We start from the raw sequence: 24892 nt of genomic DNA on the forward strand, positions 1-24892 counted from the left end.
AACTTATAAAGCTACAAATCAGAAAGTACAGGGAAAGAAGAGGTTCTCAGCAGGTTGCAAATATCATATCTCAGTCATTTAGACATTTGTCAGCTCAATAACCCACAGCCAAGGTTTGGGGAAGAATTACTGGGATGTGACACAGCATGTGGGCTGGAGTTCAAGGAGTCTATTGCCAAAAAGGTTTGGAAGCAGGGGAGAAGGCAGCCCATGCCCAGCCGAGGCAGGGAGTCCGAAAGATAGATTTGCAAAAGGAAGGGCAAAGCATAAAGCTCTTACAAGAAATGCAGTGTGCACGCAGGGTGGAGATGACCCTGGTAGTGAATGTTTGTTTGTTGTCAAGTTTCATATCTGAGATAATGACGTGTTGGAAACAATGAGTTCTTTTTTTTTAAAGATTTTTATTTATTTATTTATTTGAGAGAGAGAGAATGAGAGACAGAGAGCACGAGAGGGAAGAGGGCAGAGGGAGAAGCAAACCCCCTGCTGAGCAGGGAGCCCGATGTGGGACTCAATCCCGGGACTCCAGGATCATGACCTGAGCCGAAGGCAGTCGCCCGACCAACTGAGCCACCCAGGCGCCCGGAAACAATGAGTTCTTAATGTCCTATCGTATCCTATGTGGTCTCAGGTACTTAATGGAGAACTCAACAGATGTGTGTTAAGACTGGCGGTAGAATGAACAAGAAGGACTCATCTGTACATATTTAGGTAAGGAATTTGTCGTCGTCACATATATGTGACTATCAGAAGCCTCTCAGATGTCTTCAGATCAGGGGTCAGCAAACTACCCCATCCAGTTTGATGCCTGCTTTTGAAAATGAAGTGTTATTGAAATATAGCCTCCCTTGTTCATTTGTGTATTGTCTGTAGCTGCCTCTGTGTTACAACAGGGCTGAGTAGTTATGACGGGTCATCCAAGACTCTTAAAATCTAAAATATTTGCTCTCTAGCCCTTTATGGAAAAAAAAGTCTGCCTGACCTTTGCTCTGAGTGATGGAGCGGACAAATTGGAACACTTGGCAATACAATGTTGCCAGCTGTCGTTATCTCTTAGCATAAAGGTGTCTCTGTTTCAGAGCTAAGATGCAGTGCAACTGCTCAGTGTAGAGGATTACTCAAGCGATCGCAACTGTAACCTTTTCTGGTTTAGGATTTGACTTCAGGACTGGTCAGGACCCATATAGCTTGTCATGAGGCACTCAGATGCTTGGGCAAGCTCTAGTTTCCTTGGAAGGATTCTAATAAAAGCAAGCACAGCTTTAAAAAGATGCTTTCTTTTTAATTGTGAATTTTAGTCCTTAATAAGTCCTTTTGTGATTCTTTTCTTGCATAGAAAATTTAAGCGCCCGAGAAAGGCTTGGTTTTTGGTTTTGGGGGATTTTGTTGTTGTTCTTGTTGGTTTTGACTTTTTTTTTTTTTTTTTTGTAGTTTGAAATCCATAATGCGAGAAAATGAGAAAAACGAGGGGCTAAGAAAGATGTCCTCTGAGGTCCATGTTCACTTACTTTGTTGCTTTCTATTATCTGTCACATCTAAAACACTGTGCTCCAAGGTGCATAATTATTTCAGAAATAAAGAAAATACAGCATCTTTCCAGAACTCTAAGAGCCTCCTTCTTCAGAGGGGCGGTTGTCTGATCAAATGTTCTAAACAGGACTGCTGATGAGTAACGAGCGAGAAGCCCCAGTGCACAAATTATTACATAGGTGAAATCAAGAGAGAATAACCTCATATAAGTGATGGTATTTATCCTGAATATTGGAACCATTCCACCTCACAGGAAACCAGGGTGGGTTGTTTCAACCATAGCTGTTTAGATAAATCATAACTGAGCAATTTCTTTTTTTTTTCTTTTATTATTTTTTTTTTATTTATTTGCGAGAGAGAGAATGAGAGACAGAGAGCATGAGAGGGAGGAGGGTCGGAGGCAGAAGCAGACTCCCTGCCGAGCAGGGAGCCCGATGCGGGACTCGATCCCGGGACCCCAGGATCATGACCTGAGCCGAAGGCAGTCGCTTAACCAACTGAGCCACCCAGGCACCCATAACTGAGCAATTTCATAACCCCAATCAAACAATGCTTTTGAAGCCTTTGAGAGACACAGTAATTAATTCATTTAACTAGTATTACCCAACCACTTAATATACTCAATACACAAACTTTCTGTCATTGTTATGCAGGAAGCATGTAGTTCTTTTATATATCTGGGTTAATGGAGAGTAAGCGCTATAGAATAAGAGACAGTATAGCATAGTGACTAGTGTGTGGGCTTGAGGGCCAGTTGGCTTGGGTTCAAATCCCTTCTACTTCCTTGCTGTGTGACCTTGGACAACTTGCTTAGCTCCTCTGTGCCTCAATTTACTCATCTTTAAAATAAAAATATAATAATAGCCCCTCACAAGATTGCTATGAGGATTAAAGAAGTTAAAAATATAAAATACTTAGGACTATCCCCGGCTACAATTAAGTGTTCAATGAATATTTACCGAATGAAGGAACAGAGATGAAGCAGTGGCAAACCTATATGCGGAGGCCTAGAAATCACTTCAGGGGACTCTATTCAATATTATATATGCTATCACTGAAAGTTGACCACAGGGGCAACTAACCCTGACATCAAATCAAAGTAAAATATTGCACTATCGGAAACCTAATCACAGAATTTTTCTCGTCAAATTAGAAGGGCTAATAAGATCCAACACTTTTCCTTTTTAAGTGCTAGATCTCTCAAACTTTTTTACAAAGCAATGATACAGTATGTAATAGGAAAATGACTTTTTTAAGCTTCAGTCATTTGTCTGCGATACAATGGTTCTCATGCTGTTTTAAGTGTTAGTATATTAGTTTACTCGATGAGAAAATGTGGAAGTAAAGGGCGTTGATATATTTCACTGTGCAGTTGGTTAATTAACATGCATCAACTACTGTAACTAAATAAAGTTCATTATATTTTAAAAGTTACAAAACATAACAACTGAGTAATGGAATCATGCTGGAGATTATAATTACATGCTAAGAAATGCATCTATTATGCCTTTCTAAAGCTCAAGAAGCAAAATTTGTGAACCTAGGAAATATCTTCTTCATCTTCAGTGTTACTAAGGGAGGAGTATTTGGCAACTCTATTTTGAGGAAACAAAATTAGTGAAAGCTCCACAAATAAGCACATGATAGTTCCAAAATTTAGTGTTTTAGTAAGTGTTTAATCCAGATCCTCTGTGCACACTGCAGTAGAAATAAAATGGATCCATTTTCAAATGGATTTGGGCTTGAATCTTACCTCTGCCACTATGAGCAGATAATGCAATCCTGGAGAAGCAAAGTTTTTGAGTCCTGATTTTCTCAACTGTAAGATGGCCATAACAGTTTCCCACTCATAATAACTTAAAAAAATTTTAAATCAATCCCGTGTTTGAATGCCCCCAGCATGGTACCTGAGCCAGTGGGGTGCTAGAGTCAGGTCGTGACGGCTGATTACTAGCACATTTTCAGCAATTTTGCAAGTTGGTTGTTAAATAGCCATCATCAAAAATTAAAGTATATAAAATTGCAATCAAGTACATTATGTTAAAAACAAAGGTATTAAAATCTTAAAACTCATTACGTCCTAGTTATATTACTACATTTTACTGTTATCTATGCTTTTGAGGTGATTGATGTCTGTAGTATCTGTATGGCGAAAATACTATATAATCATGTACTAATGAGCAGTACTTCCCAATTCTCAGTTTCGTGTTGTCATATTTGTAGCTTGAAGTCGGCCATGGTGGCAATATTTTATACTACAGAAAACACTACAAATTAGGGCTGTGTGTGTCTGTGTGCATGCTGGTTCTTAACCTTTATGGACCAGCTGCTTTCCCTCGTTCAGCATGAATACCTCTTCCTCCCTCCCTATCCCCTTACCTCCCCTCACTCTCTTCCTCCTTCCCTGTCTCCCTTCCTGTCTTTTTAAAAAAGTTCTTCTTAGTCCACAGTGCCCATTAGTCTCCTCTTGCTTTGCCCTTGCCCTACAGAGCAGCACAGAGCTACCCTGACATGACTGAAACATCTCATCATAAAACCATCTGCATCAAAATGCTTCCTCTTTTCCAGATTAGAAATACAGATTTTAGAAATCTTAGAACTATTTTAAAAATCTTTAATCTATTAATCCATTGTATACCTATTTTATATTCTCTTGCTCAACCTTTATGAATATGGAGGTGAAGTTACAAAGATTCATTTTCATACTATTAGTGTTAAACAAACCAAGTCATCCCACAAAGTTCCTGGATCCTCAGAAGCATAGTCCAGCACCTGAATAATTAACTGGGTACTTTTTTCCACTTCTGTCTCAAGAAATTCAGACTCTATTCTCATAATTAAAGCTATTACATATGTCATGTTCTTTAGAAAGAGAAAAGGAGGGATTTAGGTCTAAGTCAAAGTGTTGGCTCTGTAATGCTTCCATGAATTAAAAAAATAATATAAAATATACATCATTTGACTCCAAAAGATCAAAAGATAATCTTACCTCAAAATATGCATGAGGTAAGATTTAACCAGTGGGTTAAAAAGCTTTTTTTTTTTTTTTTTCCTCCAATGCCTTGCCAAACACATTTATATTTTAGGTTGAAATACATAAACATAAATGCATTTCATAATAAAACACATTCAGATTTTCACAAATTCCTTACCAATTCAGGAACAGGCACTGCTCTATATAGCAGAAATGAGGATGTTCCCTTACTAGCATTTTCTGAAAAACCTTTCTGTTCATCTGTTCCTGAAGAAAAGGTTTAACTAGAAGATTGATAATCAATAGAAAAACTCTCCAGAAATCAGCCTTTATGTGAAATCTCTTTAATAGTAAGCCCATTTGATTATGCCAAAAAAATCAACAAGGGTTTCCTGTTGTTTTTGATTGGGTGGTTGTTTGGCTCTTAGCATTAGCAGTTTCCCACTGTAAGTTTTGCCCCCTTAGCCAGTAAAAAGTGCAACTTATGACTTCCAGATGCAAAGCACAGTTATCAGCCTTACACTTAACTGAAAATTTGTTTTGCTTCTTTGTGAAGTTCCCTAGGGGTGAGGTTGAAAGTAGAAACAAGAGGGGAGTGAGAAATAAAAGGAGAGCATTTCAAACCACATATTACAAACAGAGAACAGAATCACAGAACAACAGCACGAGAGTGGACTCCAAGACAAGATGGCAAGACAGATGTACCAGACAAGAGACATATGCTCAACTGCTGTGCCAAGGGAAGCAAACACAAGAACGAAACCATACAGAGATGTTGTGAGAGCAGCTCTTGGGGCTGCCGTGACCCAATGGAAATAATAGGAAAAATGAGAACCCATGAAATTATAACTACAAAAGAAAGTTACCCCCCCAACTCATACACTGGACTTGCTGGGTTAGCCTGGATGTGTCACTTGGATGAAACACAAGATGGCATCGTTACAACCATGCATTGGTGATGAAGGCCATGGTTAGTTGATTAGCTACAAAACTATCACTGCATGCCACACAATGATCCTGGGCTGGTCCAGAAATAAAAGATACAACAAATATTCTACATCTGCAATAAAATTCTTTTTATGCCATCTGAAATTTGTGGATAAGAATATGTTTCTCTCTTGTATCTGGATGTCTACCTGTCTTTCCTTCTTTCTTTTTTTTTTTTTTCTGGCTCATCTGTCCTCCTTTCAGTTAAATATATTGTCATGGGGGGAGGAGGGGTGGAGGGAAGGCAAGTGGCCTGTGCAGATATGGGGAAAAATGAAAAGGGAAAAGGAAGGAAATTAAAAGGAAAAAATATATCTATATAGGAGGAAGAAGAGGAAAACACAGTATTTCATTCTTTTGTACACAACTTTCTTGGATTTGCTGGGGTTTGTTTTGTTTCAAGCATAAATATAAATACTGGAGGGATATGCTGAAGGGGGAGAAATTAGAGATTAGGATGGCAAGAAAAGATTTTGTTGCCTTGTTTGTTTTGTATATCTATATATCTCTCAGTATTTTAAAAATGACTATTATTACCAATAAAAATACAGCAATGAGTTTCACATAGCCATAATGACCAAAATACTAAATGTGAATCAAAACAAAATAAAGTAAATTGAACCACCAAAAATTCATGCGGCACAAGATGAGGTGAAACGACAGAAAATGTTTTTCAAATATATACAAGGTATATATCTATTTATATATATACACAGGAACGTGCATATATGGATAGATATATCTGTATAATTTTTTCTCTCCACCCCTCCCAAGGATAACTGAATTATGGAATCATCACTGTAATTATGATACAGAAGAAAACAAAACCTAAAGCAAAGTTCACATGCTTTGTTCGCGAAGTTAAAACAGTATCATGCATGTCCATGTTGGCTGATATAAAAATGAAGGTGTGAATTTCTGTGTAAACACATGACTGATGGCAGGGACTGTTGTTAATCTCTGTTTACATTAGTCTAATATCACTTATACTGTGTCTACATATATATGGCGTGATAGGTACTCTACATTTAGTATGCACACATATTATATACAAATATATATATATATACACACACAGTATATATACTGGGACTTAATGGGAGAAAAAATACAGAACAAAAAGAAAAAAAAGAAAACTCATAAAAACCTTTCCTTAGAAACCCAATCCCTCTTTATTAATTTGGAGGAGGGGAGAGGGCTTGCTTAATGATTTCATTAAGCTCACTTGTTATCAACTACTTGCATTAGCATTTGAAATCAGAAAGTTCTCCTGAGTTTGGCTTGAAATTCTCCCTTCCCCCATCATGCTCATCCTTACTTACCCTGCTACCCAAGAAGACCTGGCCCTAGACCATACTGTTATGTGTGTTCAAAGAAAAGTTTATTACTGAACTGTATTAATTTTTCAATCATAGTGAATCTGAAATTCTGTGCCCTCAAACTAAGATACAGAAGAATGATTTTTGGGGTTAAGTGATTCTGTCACTGGTTGGTATCATCTTCTATGATTTTTCTTGCCCATCCTTAGACGGGATATGCTATTGCTGAATTAGCAACCTCTCCTCCAAGTTCTGATAATATTCTAGGCATTTCCATTCATTGACCACACTGTTTCTTCCCTTTCTTTCCTTTTTTTTCTTTTTATTCCCTTTATTTTTGTATCTGTCTTCCCTAATAGACCATGAACTCCTTGAAGATGTTATGTCTTATTTTTGTTTTCCTAGCACCTATTCCAGTGCCTACATATAGCAGTCACTAAAAGTTATTGCACAAATCACTTATTAAACTTTCAAATAGAAATGTGTATACTTACACATTGATCTTACTGATTCCCCTCCCTTCTCAACATACCACAAAATCTTGGGTAATGGAGATAGATTTTTTTTTTCATTTTTATCATTCTTGTTATTAGATTTACTGTTTTTATTATGAAAACCATGATATTGGTCAATCCATGAGCCACCTATTTTCTGTACATCATGCCTGAGCTATCAGTTGCCTAACTGCCTACTAGCCAATCAGTAGACTTTCCTACACTTATATTTCTATTCATACCCTAATTATCAAAGCAATTCACCATTAAGGATTTAAAGGGCACATATTTGCTTCAACTTAAAAATTAGCTTGGGTTGAAGTGGAGTTGGGTTATAAGAGAGTGATACAATTCATCACTGAGTGGGTTAATGAACGAAAACAGAAATTATGCCATTAAATTGGGAACATTATGCACCCATAAACATACTCTATTAATTTATAAATCACTGGATGAAATTCAAAAATGGGTAGGATTTAGCCTAGATCTAAATGTGTGGATACTTATTTGCTTTTGCATACATTAGACATGTATTATAACTCAAACGTAAAAATGAATAATGTCTATAGCCAACAATGATTAATTAAATTAATGAAATTTACATCTATTTATATTCTTCTTAACAAAAATAAAACATTTCTGAGATTACTTCCATTATCCCTTTATTAAAAGTGTTTTAAAGTGGACTTAAGCTTCAAGGTGGATTCTGGACACTGTGACACTCAAACATTCCTATGGCATTTTATTTAGGCATTTACTATTCTACTATACACTGAATTTTTATTTAATTTTAGAAAAATTTTTCCATATGGAAACTCAAGATTGTAAATAGAATCATTATGTCATTAGTCAATTTTTCCATATGGAAAAATATTTTTAAAATTAAATAAAAATCCAATTCTTTGTAATAAAAATGTACAAGTTGCTAATGCTTCAAGCTTGCCGAAAACACTAATGACAAGGTGTATTTCTATAAACACTTAAGATAGCAAATATCATATTTAAGGTCAATGACCAGCACATTTAGTGTTTTTTTTTAATCTGTAGATTCTGAAAATAATTCTTATCTTTCTGATCCAAAATCAGTATTATCTTAACATTTCAGCTGCATTTTCCATGGCGATCCAGCAAATAAAAACCCTAAGGATTTGGTGAGTTTTTAACAATTCAGTGCCAGACTTTCATATTATAAATACTGAGGAATCTCAAACTGATAAAGATTAAGAACCCAGGTCCACCTGGAGAACACAAATAAGGCTATGCTCTTGGTGTTTTGCCAGATTTAAAATTTCACCCACACTGGACTGAATATTATAGTGTGACTAACGAAGAGGAACAAAGTAGCAAAAACACTGAATGCAAATGTGAGAGCTGTGGATTTGAGGAGTAAAAATACATCTGAGAACCACTCTGGGAATAGTAATTATTTTGTGATCTCAAATTACTGCCAATAGTTTAAACATCTCCCTCAATCTCACCATTATGAAAGTTGTTTAGCACAGTCCTATTGATGGATGGATGTGTTTCATACTTCCTTTTACTGTCTGCCTTCTGGTGGAAGGAGTATCCCTTGAGATTTGATAGAGGACCCGTTAACAAAAGTGGAGGCAAAAAACCTGGCTAACTGATAACCAGAAAAATGTATCCCAGTGTAACGGCTGGATAAATTAATATGGTTAATTGTTGACATGCCCATTTCTCAGGTGTAAAAGGCATTTCTTTTTATTTTTTATTTTTTCTCTGCTTTGTGACCCCTGCCTTCAGGACTTTAGAATATTGAGACTATAAATATATAAAATTCAGAAAGTTGGTGATTTTCAATTACACAAACGCTAACTTAAGATCACAATGTTTTGATATTATTTCTATTTCCAAAGACGGAGACAGTGGGGGTCAGACCAGGGAAGGGAGAGAAGATATCTTTTCCATTTGGGAAGCGACTTTTGTCAATTTCTCTATATATCAGAATCAATTACCATACTTTAGATCACAAATGTGAATTTACTAAAGATCTTAATTGTAATTTGACTTCCCATAATATCATTTATCAATAATCCCATTTTCTAGTGGTCATCTGAATCTTCCCCAGCTTCCCTATTTTTTGGTTGTTGTTGGATCCAAAGAGGTGAGAACAATGAAATATGAGTTTACTGAACAATTTCATATCAATAGAAGTGTACTTGGGAAGGAAAGAGTTTGTTTGCAAAGACACAAGTCTGGAATATTAAATAGACACTGACTTCCTTTGCAGGGAATACAATCCACGTGTACAAATTAGGAAAATTAAAATCTTGACCCTCACTTTTAGGTACTTAAATAGTTATTCAAATATTCTTCTGAATATTTTCATTTAATGCAGGTATCTTTATATGATTTTATAAAGTTTCGATGCTAGTTTTTCCATGTCAATGTTTAGAAAATGTAATTTTACCTGTGACTTGTTATAAAAAGTAGAGGATTCTTTTTTTTGAAGAAGAAATGTGGGTTTTGTTAGGGTGATATTTATTTGCATGGAATCATATATTTTAAATAATTCAACAGATTTTATTTAGCTCTTTAAGGGAAGATGAAGTTAGAGATACGAAAAATCTCCAATTTTAATTTAAGATTATGAGGTATTTTGAGAGTCATACAAATTCAGTCAACAAATACTCCTTGAGCTTTCACTTTCTGCCTTACTCTCATGGTCTAGGGTTTTTTTGTTTGTTTTTCACTCATTACATCCAGAGAAAATTTGACACTCATTGGACTTAAAGGTTTCTAGACTATCATCAGCCAAACTCCCCCCAAATTTAAGTGGTCCCTAAAGATGATCTGATTGAGCTGTACAAATGAGGGTGATCCCTAACTGCCAAAGTGGGTGGTGGGTGTGAAAGGCAATTGCTCACATCTGACTCAAAACCAGGAGCTTTAAAGCCCATTTTGATTTAAAGAAGATTAAATAAGAAAAATAATTTCATTTAAAATTTGATGCCCATATGAAAACAAAAGTTGTTGAATAGAACATATACTGAACTATGCAAATTTATGAAAAATATGAGTTTCTAGTGAACCTAAATAATCAGGAAAGAAGCTGTAGAAGTTAAATGCGTTCTAACTGAGACAGCTAGAAAATCCTAAACTGGCTAACAAAATGAGAGAAGAAACGGTCATTGTTAAGTCAGATGAAACAAGGCCTGGGTAATTAACCACATTTAGTGTATTTCCGTCAAACATCAGGCCTGGAAAAGAGTAAAATTTGAGAAACTGAGGCAGTGAGTTAGAATGTTCAAACCCAGAATTTTAACCTCAGTATTCACACAGAATCTCAGACTAATGATTTATGTCAAAGTTATCTAAATGTCACCATTATCTATTGCTGCACGGGCAATGGAAGATTTCTCTTGAGGTAGGGCAAAACCTACCTCCAGAAACAACTGGTTTAAATTTTCCTGATTTTTAATCCAAATTGTTTTGGGAAGATGTGAAGGCTATGGAAATATTTCTCATTGAACACAAAAGAGGGCTCGGTATCTCTATGCGTATAACCTTCATCAGTGTTAATCAGGCCCCCAGGGTAAAATCTCTGCTTCAGTAGGAATATCTATCTCCCTCCTGTATTAAATATGCCTCTAACATATTTCCCTGTGTATCTGAATCACTTATCAGGAATACCTTATGGAATAAATAAATTTAGAAAGAAGAAACACTCATTCTTCAAATGTGAGGAGTTGAATAATCCCAGGCAGAGGGGATCAATATTAGTCTCATAGAGCTACCTGTTAGCTCCTTCAGGGTGAACATTCTGTCACCTACTTTATTTATATGCCCCCTCCCACACCCTGTTGCCGAACACAACAGATTGTTTTAAAACCTGCTTTTATCTCCCACCTGCCCCATGTAATTATATTACTCAAGAAATGCCGGCATTGAATTTCTGTCCTCTGCTTTTGAATCAGATGAAACACCTGTGCAGCCACTAAAAAAGCAAATGGACTTAGTTTGGTAACATTCAGGTTTGGGCCTGTTCAACACCAAATGGCAATATACCCCCACAATTTGGGGAGCTGAAGACCTTGTGAATCACATCTGGAAAAGCCCTTTGTTTTATTACGGAGGTTGCTATGGAGATGACCATGTGTAGGAGGCAGGGAGGTAGTGGGGGAAGACAGTGGCAATATTTTGTAATGGTCAAGCCTTAATCTTTGTAAGACGACTTAAAATCAAGTTTTGAACAACAATGTTGCATATATACAGATATCACTGCTTTGAAAGCAAGATAACCAGAGAGGGCATAAACAGAAAATCCAAATTAAAGTCTAGTATCTTAAACTATTGGCCATGAAATCAGCTAACTTAACAAATGTCTTGGGGATCATGCCATATTCATATCTGAATTCCTAAGATCTGGTACATGTCTAACATACACAGTTAACTCAAAAAATATTTGCTGAACTGAATTATTTTGGAGAGGAAATTTATTTCGGTAGTAAAGCTCCTAATTCTATTTTGCAACAGCTCATTTATGAAAATTATTAGAACAGGAAGGCCTCAACTCTAGAGATATACTGTATCCTGTCCTAGGGCTCAGAAATATTTATTGAACGAATGAATGGATGAATTGAGTGAATAAAAACTTGGTGCCCAAATTCTGGTATAGACTGGATATATCTGCCCTCCAGTGTTATTAAAACCTCATGTAGTACATTAAGATTATTATCTAATAATATGAAAAAATCTGACCACACCAGACCAGAGTTACTTTCCTTCTTCACAACTGAGCTCCTAAAGGAACAGGTCACACTCCAAAATGGAAACACCCTACCTATTATTATGTCTCTATGTAATGCTAAAAACAGAAACCCACAGAACTTCCTGATTCAAAGCCACTTGCAAGACACCAGTCAGGCCTTCAACAAAATATGAAAAAAAATGTAAATCATCTTGGGGTAAGAAATGGAAAGTTTTTACTTTTGTTATTTTTTTCCACAAATCTTGAATTTCTCTAGAATTAGCAAAAGAAAATGTTTAATGGCTCACCTTTTTTTTTTTTAAAGAAAAGAGTAAAATAAATAAAGCAACCCAAAAAATCAACTAGAATATTCTGTTTCTCTTAGCCTTTGCAGAAATAAGATCCTAACCCAACTCCAGCTTTTAATTCTATTAAATATACACAGAAATTCGATGATATCTGTTCTCTATTATATATATATAAATGTTTAACTTATAGCAAGTCTCAAAACAGACGACTTGGAAAAATTGATAGGAAATAATCAGGGACCGCAGTTGCCTGCTGGACATTATATAGCTCAATATAAAGAAAGACCATAAAATAATCAAAATGTATCTGGGTGCGAATGGGGAACACACTGAAGCATCGAGTTGCAAAAGTCCTCTTAACTTCAGCACAGTAGATACATTTTGAAGCATCTCAGCCTTTGACATGGCATGGTTCAGTACTAATTTTGTGTTTACTATGCTATATTACTGCACAATTCTCTAAACGCACAATGAACAAAATTAGTATAAATATAATACCATGTTAACTGCTGTTGAAATCCCATGGAAAATGTGTGGGTTTTTTTATTGTTGTTTGGTTTGGGTTTCTGGTTTTATTTTGTTTGCCACACAGGCTCAGAACAATTCATGAGGTTTAAATGATCTTTATAGCTCCACTTTGGGTTCATGGGGTTTTGATGTTATTCCAATATAGACATCTTCATGCCCCCACCCCCTGTCAATTTCATAGCTGCCAGGCACTGCTGTACTTTTCCTGTTCCCACAGTTAATCTGGGTGTCTGATTGCTCAAAGTTGGGTGGTACACCAGGACTTTTCTTTGGATATCAGGAACTGATGTTAAATTTCCCTGGGATCTTATCTGCTCCTTCCATGGGATTTGATGCTTTTGATTATATATTAATATTTATATATGTATGCTTATACATATATAGATATAGTAAATACACACATTAACACACTATAATATATATAGAACACATGAATAGTCACATATATGTATGTATTGTTTTTTGCAAATGTAAAAAAAAAGCAAGCAAAACAAGACTGACCTAACCTACCTGTACTCGGCTCACATTCAACGAAGTCTTCGTCATCGCTTGAACATTCAGCAGATGAAACAAGGTCATCTGATGTTGGCTGTGTGTGTCAAAGGAAAAATAATGGGGTAGGGGGAAGGGAAGGAGAGAGAGAGAGATAAGGAAACCAATGAACAAAAGCATCAAAGACTTATCACTATGTCCTGCCTCCCATCATTATTATGTTTCTCTTCTCTAAAGAGGGCATGCTGGAGGATAGAGCATTTTAAATTCTTGTGTAGCTGTGAATGGCTATGGGTTCAGACAACCTGTATGGATTTTATGAGAAGCTGAATGACTCCAAGAGGTTCCAGGAGGCTCAAGACTATCCCATCCCTGTAAGTCACATCATACAGCCTGACTCTATTCTGATTTTAATTTCAATTTTGAGAATCTGAAGGACAGGAGAAGGGATATACAAATGGTGGGCCATATAAAACTGCAAGCCAGCATGGAAAGGCACTGCAAACTTTGAGAGGGTTTCAGTGCATATGGTGTGTGGTCTCAAGTGCATGCTTTGGTGGTTGTGAATCTATAGGCAGGCATAATTAATGAATGCTGTGGAATGCAGTCTGTTCAGGAACAGCATAATGGCTTTTCTCGCTAGCAGTGATCTCTTCATGTAATTGCTGCAATTAGCTGAATTCGTAATGTAGGCCAGCAGAGAAATACCACATGACAGCCTCTGGACACAGAAAGACTGTTTCTGACAATAGCAGAAAAAAATCTGGTTGCCACAGTAGTAATTCAACTTGTGACAATTTTTTTTTTTTTTTTCCTATTGGATCCTGCAGAAACTCCCCAATGCCAGGGAATCTGCTGCAAGAAATACAGGAAACTGGGTATGGACAATAAGAAGGGTCTTTGCTACACAGAAGATGAGAGGACTACTTTCTGTACCTGATACATACTGCATGCACAATAAATACTATTGAATAATTAATCTATAGATCTTACATAAAAAAAAAATTTGTCCTACTATGTGCATAAGAGTACTCAATATACAGTTGTTCAATAAATGCTCATTTCTTTCCCCTTCTTGATATTAATAATATTAACTGACTTGCTTGGTTTTATTATTCCCAATGCATTGAAGTCTGAATCCATATTCAAGAGGAAAGGCAGTTAGGAGCCAGATGCTGAGCTAGACATGTGTATATATATTTATTAGTTATAGCTGTTATTAATTGATTAGGTACAATTCTCACAACAATCCTTTGGGATGGATATAATTATTACATTTTTAAGGAGAACTTAAGTTCAAAGAGGACACAGGGCTAGTAAGAAACAGGGAGGATCTGAACAGATACATCTTAGTCAAAGTCCGTATTTGTGATTCACCTAGGCTCCTTTTACATCCCTTCTTCTATGATGTTAGTTTTGGACTGAACTATGTCCTCCAAAATTCATATGCTGCAGTTCAACCCCCCAGTACCTCCGAATATGACTAGTATTTGGAGATAGGGTCTGTGTTAAAATGATATCATTAGGGTAAGCCAAATCCAATATACCTGGAGTCCTTAATAAAAAGATGAAATTAGGACACAGACATGCACAGAGGGACGACTATGAGAAGGCACAGGGAGAAGAAAGCCATCCATAAACCACAGAAAGAGTTTTCAGAAAAAAACCAACCCTGCTGACACCTCGACCTTGGACTTCTAGCTTCCACAACTGTGAGAAAATAAATTTCTGCTGTTTAAGCCACTCAGTCTGTGGTACTTTGTTATGGAGGCCCGAGCAAACCAATGCACGTGACAACCCACATGCTTAGCATTTCCAGACAACATCCTTTTTGAAATACACACATGAAGCATAGAATTACTGGACATGACAAAGAACAGTAGAAAAGTCACACTAGGTAATTGAGTTCACTTAACTGACAATGGTAGAGAGGTGCCTTAAACCATGCTATGGATCTTTATTCTACATTTGACAGGGAGATACTTCAACCCTGCTCCTCCTTAAAGTTAATAGAAAAAGAATTTTCAAACATACTTTTTTTTCAAGTAGACACTACTGAAGTGTGCATTTCATTTTCAGCAACCAAAGCTGAAGCTATATCCCAGAGCTGACATGATTTGTGTTAGAGACCTGGTGAGCAAACCTCCTTGGAGTTTCCTGTTGTGTCTGGGCCCTCTGCAGGCCCACTTTCAGTTACTTAGGGAAGGGAGGTGGTAGAGGAATACATGTTAACTGTGCAGAAATGCAGAAGGCAATCATAAGAGGCAAACGGCCTTTTCGGAAGGGTCACAATCCTTGTTTGATAGTTTGAAAGCATGAGTTATCCATGGACGTAAGACCTCCCTCAAGGCAGCAAAAATTGTTTTAAGTACGTGGGGGGATGGATCCTAGATATGAAAATGTTTTCTTTTTTTTTTTTAATTTTATTTATTTATTTGTCAGAGAGAGAGACAGCAAGAGAGGGAACACAAGCAGGGGGAGTGGGAGAGGGGGAAGCAGGCTTCCCACTAAGCAGGGAGCCCGATGCAGGACTCGATCCCAGGACCCTGGGATCATGACCCGAGCTGAAGGCAGACGCTTAACGACTGAGCCACCCAGGTGCCCGAAAATGTTTTTTGACCTGCCAAAAGCCTACAGTACTTAAACAAATATACAGTATATCTGTGGTATTAAAATTTTATGGTAGAAGGGCAATTAGGCGAAAAATTATCTTAAAAAACTCCTTAGAGGGTGGTAATAAAAAAGTGGTCGAGAATACATTTCTAAAGGTAATCAATTGGAAATTAATTGTTGGTGACTTCATTATAAGGACCTTGCAGAATGGCCTGGATGTGGCATAACTACCTCGGGTTCCTAGTTTTTGAGTGAAAACCAATGAGTTACATGAACATCTAGTGAACTCATCTCCAGAACTGATAGCCAAGCAAGAATTCTAAGAAAGTTATATTAATTTTGATTGGCCAAAAATATGATGTCGACTTCTTTTTCAAGAAAAGTACTAGACTCTGAGGTTGAAGGATATTTACTATTTTCCTCTCAGCATCCCCCTGCCTCCTCTAATATTACACAAATTCTCCCCGTAGCTACGTGGTTTGGGTGACTTTGTCCCCAGCACCACTCTCCTTCCCCAACACCACCTTCACTTCTGTCCCCAAAATGGGCCCCAACCGCCACTGCAGACCCCACACATATGCTCTTCCACATTTCCATGCCTTTTCTCTCCAGTTGACTGACCCTGTGCCCTATTTCCCAGAGATTTGATTTCTGCTGATCTTCTGTATGCATATGGATGAATAAAGTGTTCCTCCCAGGCAACAGCAACACATTTTGCCAGGAGCTCCCATTAATGGTGGTTAGACTCCAAGGAGGGTCCGTGGCAGGTGGTCTAGCAGAGCATGGAATGAGCAGGACTGACTCTCTACAGAGCATAGCTGTGACTCCCAGCTCCTACACTTAACAGTCAATGACCGAGGGGGTTGGGGGGGGTGGGGGGTGGTGGTGAGTTACGTCCCCTCTTCAAGCCTCAATTTTTCCATCTGTAAATTGGGATAAACACAGTGTCTTGTCATCAATTTAAGTGTAATGTTAAAAGTGAAGCTCTGGGGGTGCCTGGGTGGCTCAGTCGGTTGAGTGTCTGACTCTTGGTTTTGGCTCAGGTCATGATCTCGGGGTTGTGAGATTGAGCCCCATGTCAGGTTCCGTGCTTGGGATTCTCTGTCTCTACCCACTCCCACCCCGTGTGCTCGCTCTCTTGCTCTCAAATAAGTAAATAAATCTTTTAAAAAAAGAAAAACTAAAGCTCTGTTCCTGGCATATGGTACATGCTCAATAAATATTAGCTAAAACGAAGTCAATCAGTCAATCAATCAGTAACTGTACTTCCAAGCCTAGTTGCCACTCCTAGTTTAAATAAAGTTGCTATCCACCTATGTATTCTTTAATAATTCATCCCCATCAGAACTGTTCTTCATTGCTGATAATTCATTACCTCCATTTTCATTCATTACCTCTGGTTGCATCTGCCATCAAAAGTGCTAAAGAAAAATATACTCATAGAGATGCCAAGAGAGCTCAAAAATCACTAGAAGATAATGTTTCCCATGGCTCTGGGTCCAGACAATCTGTATGGGTTTTATGTGAATCCAGCCCTTTCCTTTCTGTCTCTCAAACCTCATTATCACCAATTACAGCCACTGCCAATGAAATTCCCAAAGCCATTACAAACATCTCCATCCCCTCATTGCCCAACACAGTCACCAATGTTTGCCTGGAGAACCTGGCATCCAATACTACCATGACTGCCACAGAACACTGTAGTTTCAGAAACACTTTCTGTGCTGGGGGCAGCAAGCTTTGATATGCAAAGGACTCAGGATTTAGAACTCTATATTTAGGGATTAAAAAATTCTTTTTTACTACTTCTGTCCCTGCCATATAAAAAAACCTCAAAATTACAAACCAAAAGCTTTTGGATGATACGCACTTAGAATCACATCCTAAAGTAATGACAACTTGATTCAAAATTACTCTCAGAAAACCCAAGGCTTTCTTTTAGTAGCTCTTTTTCTTGTCTGTGTCCTTCCCCAAATATAAGTAAATTCACGTTTTAACTCGGAACCTTGGGGAAAAAAGGCACACTTTTTTGACTATTGGTTCCTATGGCTGGTGAGTTATGCTTCACTATTGCAGATACACACAGACTCAGGATAGAATTGTTATGAATAGAATTGTTATGAATAGAATTGTTATGAACTATGGACTTTGGTCTTTAAATAAAGTGCAGTAGCCCTAGGCTGTGTATGTGTGTATTTTCCTACAATCATACCCATTTTTCATAATTACTCATAATTCCTTAGAAAAAAGAGCAGTTAGCACTGTTGAGAGGAAAAAGATATTTTAACTTTCTAGAATAATGCCTACCAATAACATTTACCACTTATTGAATACTTGCTGTATTCAGACTTCATGCTATGCAGTTGACACATATTAACATCTTAGTACTCATAAGAACCAAAGGTGTGGACATTTGTAGTGACATCTGCTACTTTTAACTGCCCACCATCCATGCTCCTTCAGGGAATAGCATTGCTTTAGGAAGTTCTATTCTTATAGTTATGCTGGGAATGCTTATCAAGGTGCTTTCTCTGTCATCCTCATATTACTCTTCTTCCCAATGATTGTCTAAAGCTCTCATAGTTCTCAATGACTAAGCTTAAAGTGTTTACATATTATGGCTCCCATATGTCAGATACCCACATTACCTTTAAGTCCATCAAGAAAGAATAGAAGATCTGTGACTACCTCCAAACCAAACAGTTTGATCATGGCTGGACTACTAGATCCATCCACCACTTGTGATATAGTCTATAGGACTATGTCATCATGGTGCTTTGTTCATCTTTCATTCATTCCTTTATTTCTTGAATAAATATTTACTGAACACCTATGTGTCAAGCACTGTAGTCATTATGAAGGATACAGTGATAGACAAACCACAGTTCCGCTGCTCTGGGAATTCACCATCTCTGAAGAGAGAGCCAAGTAAACAGGCAAACTTGACATAGTAAACCAAACGTCATGACAAGAGTAAGCATAAGGTGCTAAGGGAGCAAGGAGCAGGGAAGCAGAGAAAGCTCCTGGGCAGAAGGGAAGTGGAAATGAGCCCAGAGGAACAGGCAGCAGTGAAGCAGGGAGAGCGGAGAGCTGAGAGCTGCGGGTGGGAGGAGAAGAGCATTTCTAGTAGAATGAATAGTCTTTGCAAAGGCTCAGAGGCATGAAAAGCACAGTTTATTTGTATACCTCTGAGTAGGACAAGGGTGAAAAGATGTAGCAGCGTGACAGAATGACAGCTACCTGAGTTATTGTGTTGTTCTTGCAAACTCGGATAATGAGCATGAATTTAATATCCTGTCCTATGGGACATCTCTCCTTCTTCTCCTCCCCATGTCCCATCAGTGTCATCCATCACCCTTCCTTTGGAAGCACTTAATACATGGTTTCAGAACATAGTGCATGGGGCTGACTGCACCATTCCTCCACAGTGCAGATTAAAGACCTTACCTTGCCTTCTCAAGGGGAGGAAAATATTCTTCTGTCCCTCTATATTAGCCAAGTTCCGTATTCAAAATAATAATCCATACTACCCCATTTTAAAATATGCATTTCATATTTTTAATCCATATGTTGAAATTACTTGGTTCTGTACTAGGATTCATAAAACTAAAGATAGGTATTATAATGACTTTCAATAAAATATCTGTCTGGAAGGAGCTGTCCTTATTCTTTTCTTGAAAGATTTTTTTATTGCATTTGTATTCCTTTCTTTTTTTCCTCCCAGCGTTTATTTTAATAAATAAACTTAAATATAAATTTTATTTAAATATAAATTACCTTAGAATAAACTGGGACAGAGGAAAGCTCAAAAGCTCTGTCCACCCAAGTAAATTTATAGGTATATTTACCTTCCAATTCCCTCAGCCTCACAGACCTGGCTTCTCATTTTCCTCCAGTGAGTTATTGTGTCTGTAATCACTTGCTTCTAATTATTTACTCTGCAGGGGTCTACCTCACAGGAGTGCCCCACCCCCCATTCTTCTCTGCCATCCGTTAATTTGGCATTGAGAAAAATGTCTGCTGCCATCGTCAGAAGAGCTCAAGGTAGACTCACCATGTCCCCTCCCTCCTGCCCAGAAGCCTATTTGTGACTTCAAATTCCCACCTTTAGCCCTTTACCTTATACTGAGAATAGGCTAATCATTCCAGGGGGATAATCAGTTTCCTCCACCCAGCTCCTTGGAAACAGTTATTTGACTGAGATTAAGCACAAGATAAAATAAGTCCTGCCCCAGAACAGCTTTATGAAATTATAAATAACACACTCAAGAATGATGATCGCCTTTCTTCCAGTGAAAAAGGAAAAGAGAAAGGCCCATAAATATTCTGAAGTCCCACCGAAAACAGCCATACATCTCTGCAGCTGCTTCATGCTAAAAAGAATTCAATTCCTTCAAATGCTTGGTGTTTTAGTTTTTCCCCTCTCTACTTCTATTCCGTGATAAAGCTGAGGTTTAAAGTATCTCATAGGAGAGAGGGAGTCATACAGCTTCATCATGAACATTTATTCTCTATTTAAATAAAGGATGTCTAAGATACTTTTAATTAAAGACTCTAGGTACATCTGTAACCTTTAATGAGATTTTAAAAAGCTTGACCATCACAATTTAAATTTATCTATTAGGGTTTTCTTTGTCAAATTGTTGCCACTGCATAGTCCCAGTTTAGATTAATGCTTATAGATCCCCCCACCTGACACACACACACACACACACACACACACACACTCACACACTACTGGATGTGATTTTTAGACCAAACCAAAGACAGAAAAAGCCTGGATTTGGGGGCAAACTTGTTAGAAGCAAAAATCTCAACCCTCCCCTCTCTCCCACCAGCCCCACCATTCTATCCAACTCAAGCCCAATAAAGAAACAACCCTAAAACATGGTAAGATGCATGGGTGGGATTATCAATACCCTCATTTTATTCTGAACACCCCCTTTATAGTTATCTTCAAAACAAGCAACTGACACTATTACGAGCAAATGAAACAAATGGCTTGAACCTGTCATACTCAAGTGTGAGAGGTCGGGGCATACCAAGAGACGGGTTCTGAACGACAGAGACAAAGAGACAAAATTCCATCTAGTTAAGATGCTTTCTGAGTTTCCCTCAGGCCTTACCTCTATGTGCCTATGTAACTTTATTGAAACAACACCCTGTGAATTTTAAAACTGTCTCCTGGAGTTCATGTTATTGTGGTTTTTCAAAATAATCCTTTCCTCATTTCTCTCTACTCACTCCTGGACATAATCACTTGCCAAGTTAGATATGAATGTCTACATATTTTGCTTGACTCATATTTCCGTGGAATGAGAAGGCTTTAAAGAGAATAGCCCTGGGCTACAGTTATGTCATGCAACATAACCTAATTCAGTTAACTGGACCAGAGCTCTAAGAAAACTGAATATAAAAAACAAACAAAATTGTTCTTGACATATGATACTAAGTATGCACACATTTACTCATTCAATCGGTCTTCCCTCAACAAATGTTTATTAACTGCCTATGATGTGTCATTCACTGTGCTGAGGGCTAGACAGACACAGTCCTTGTCTTCATGTGGCTTATAGACTAAGGGGATTTGAGCCAGGCTCAACTAGAAAACAAGGACTAGCTGCTAAACCATCAGCCACAAAAACATAAAGTTAGTGTGAGGTCCATCAATGGTACCCACTGTAACAAAAACTGATTATTCACAGGCATTCCTGATAGCAGATTGTATAGGAATCCACCTAAATAGTACCACCAACTTCCCTTTACATTTTGCTCACTCTCAATAGCCTCCATATTCTTCCTCTTCTTTTCCACACTGCATATACTAGAGCAGGATGAGAGAACGGCATGATGTATAATAACTTTTACTAATGAATTAACCTTTAAAGAAATCCCTTTGCAGACTCAAGATTTAATTAACAGTGAAAGAACCAAGCTAAGCTTAGCCAAACTTTGTGCCAAGGATTGGGGTCCTTTCCTTCTATCCTTGAGGTCTTCTTAGATTATATAAATAAATGTGGTGTGGCATCTTTTTTTTTCTTCCTTTCTTTCTAGTTTTAAGATTTCTTCCATCTGCTCAAAAAAGGAAGTGTGGATCAAGAGAGAGGGGAGGGAGGAGGGAGAAGAGAGTGGGTAGAAGGAGGATTAATCTGTCTGTTGTTCAAGGCAGCCTGACAGAGGGAAGAGGAGTATTGAACCACAGAAGATTAACCAAACTTCAATGTACCTTCCCCAAAGCAGGAGGAATGTAATGCTACGTGGTGTTCCACTGATAAGCAAATCCCTCTAAATCCTTTCAATTTATTTCTTGGCTTGGAGAAATTACATATTATTTAGGACGGAGGAAAAAAAAATACAAACCACCCACCCAACCACATACCATCTCTAGGAATTTAGACCAGGAGCCTATCGATTATATACACCTCAGGTTTGGCTTTAATAGTTATTTTTCTTATTGGTGCAGGTTCTCTCTAGTATGGCTAGTCAGAAAGGCTTGGCTATGTTTCCACTGTAAACTCTTTTCGTTTTCACCACAAACTTTGAGTATTTAGGGTCTAACCATTACAAGGGAATGCCAAAATTTTAGCTGAAGTTCCAAGGACCTAATCTACTTTTCTTGCTTATCTTCTGGTCAACCTGCCACCTTCTTTTATTCTTTTTGGTGGTATTTCCATTCTAAGTAAGCTTTTTATTCCAATATTATCACCAAAATCAAGCCTCAACAGATCAAATATTGATACTGACCAGGTCAAATATTAATGGAACCCACTAAAAGTGATGTAGGTATCAGTTAATGGATGTTAAAATTCTGTACAAAAGTCTCTATCATGGAGAGCGCCAATGTGGTTTTTTTGAACCAAAAATGTACTATTGTTCTCTCTCTCTTCAGGGAGAATAAATGGGTTTTGGGGAAAAAGTAGGAAAAACAGAATCATATTTCCTTGTGGGGACAGTTTTTCTCTTGGCCCTCTATTTTGTAACCTAAACTTACCACTCAACAAAGGAGAAACGGCCCTTCCTGGCAGTTTGAGATCACAGCCTAGGAAGGCTTAATAATAGACCCAAACATTGGAGGAGAATGATGAGTTGCAGGATAAAGCCTGTCCTGGATATTGGTCAGCAATTCCGAAAAAAGATGTAAGGTAGCCATTCAGTACAGAGCAAATAGCAGTGGTTCTCAATCTTTGGTCACCGACAAATTAGGGTATGCTAGAGGAGGAGAGAAAGGAGTAGGAAAATAGCAAAATATTGGGACTCAAACATAACCTTTTTTTTTTTTTTTTTTTGTCTATGGAAAGCCACTTTTACTGAAAAGAGTGTGCAATGCATGGGAACATCTCTTTTGTCTGTCAATGTAGGAAAGGGCTGAGAACGGGTACCTTGAAAAACTAAAAGTATGACAGGTTCATGCCTAATAAGAAACTAAGAAAGAAATGCAAGCTCAAGATAACATAAACAAAACAAGGAACAGCACATTAGCACAGCCGGGAACTTACCGAGTATGTGGCACAGCAAACTTACCAAGAACAATCAAATGCAATGAACTGAATGTAAAATACAACTGATAAAAAGACAAGATTGTTTTTCCTTATTGCCCTGAAAAGAATCTCTCCCACTCTGCCATGTAATATCATATTAGAAAAGGCAAATACAGGTGTCAGAACAACAGTAGCAGTTAAAGCAACTTTTGTGCATTTGACATTTGGTTTAATAAAATCCTGAGGGAGTTACAGGGAATCTGCAGTAAATTTGAGTCAGAACTCTAGGGGGAAAGTGAGAGCACATTGAATAACATGGTATCAAACCCCAAAAGAGGGAAAATTCAAAGGATTTTGGCTTTGGATTGAGAATTCATCCCTAGTTACTCATGTCTAAAAGACAATACCAGCTTCCCACAAAGGAAGACTGGGGGTGGGGGTGGATTCAAACATTCTTTGATTGGTAGGATAAATCCCAAGTTGGAGAAAGTCTTTAGGTACTGCTGCATGAGAAATTCACGATGGACTCACTCACCCTACAGAAGTCACTTCCTCATTCCCAGGCTGCAACACACCTGAAGTGGATTATCTCATCTTAGATACAGATTCAAAACAATTTACAGAAGCAAACATAACAGAACTTTCATGTGGGAAAAACCAAGACTATTCATTTCTCATTTCTTATGGACAGCAAGGCTAGCAATTTCCCCCTAATTTCTAGGCAACAGCATTCATTCACTGTCAAAGTGGGTATTGGAAATAGAGCAGGTATAATCCCAGGCAGGAGACCTAGGCAGTCACACAAGGCTCTATGCTCACAAGGGCCTTGGGCTTGGTTTAATGCTCTGCTATTACCACCCTGAAGTTCTTAACCATTTTATCTTTGAACTTGTGTTTTATAAGTGAAGTTCAATGAGACAATGGAGCATGTGCATAAGGAAATGGGATACATGCAATGTGTGTGTCCAGCCCTGTTCCTTGCCACCCCTTCTGCAGAGTCTTTGGTGCTCCATTAAGCACAGGATTCTGTGGTCCCACCATGTAATGGAGTAAGATGAATCAAACAGATTTATCTGAATGAATCCCCCAATTCTTTTTCCTGGGAGGTTGGTTTTACCTTCTAGACAAGAGTGACTATGGATAAAGTCTTAGTCCAAAGCTGACCTCCTTTGCATTTCCTTCTTTTAGAGTTTTATACCATATCCTCTGATATGAACACACAGGTAAGTGTGTTACATCTACTGAGTAAGTGGGGCTCCCACAGGCTATGTTTTCCCTTTGAATCAAAGTTGCTCAGAAAGCAGAGAGAAGGCAATGGCGTTCTAAGAACAATAAGCCACCAAGGAAACCTACCACATCCTTTCTTACTTCTCTGTCTTAGCCAACCACTTACACTAAAAATAACAAATAGACAAGAGAAAGGACCACCCAGAGATTTTTTCCTTTCATCCTACCTTA

At 37.8% G+C, this 24892-nt stretch overlaps 1 protein-coding gene across 1 annotated transcript in view; it reads right to left on the minus strand.

Moving 5' to 3' along the window:
- NRXN3 (neurexin 3) overlaps positions 1-24892 on the minus strand; it is a 1463404-nt gene that overhangs the window by 36733 nt on the left and 1401779 nt on the right. The window contains exon 16 of the mRNA XM_034993352.1: positions 13362-13440. Within this exon, the coding sequence (XP_034849243.1) occupies positions 13362-13440 (79 nt within the window). The remainder of the gene's footprint in view (positions 1-13361; positions 13441-24892) is intronic.

This window comes from Mirounga leonina, unplaced genomic scaffold (assembly GCF_011800145.1).
Source record: "Mirounga leonina isolate KUSES-001 unplaced genomic scaffold, KU_Mleo_1.0 Mir_82, whole genome shotgun sequence".
NCBI classification, from domain to species: Eukaryota; Metazoa; Chordata; class Mammalia; order Carnivora; family Phocidae; genus Mirounga; species Mirounga leonina.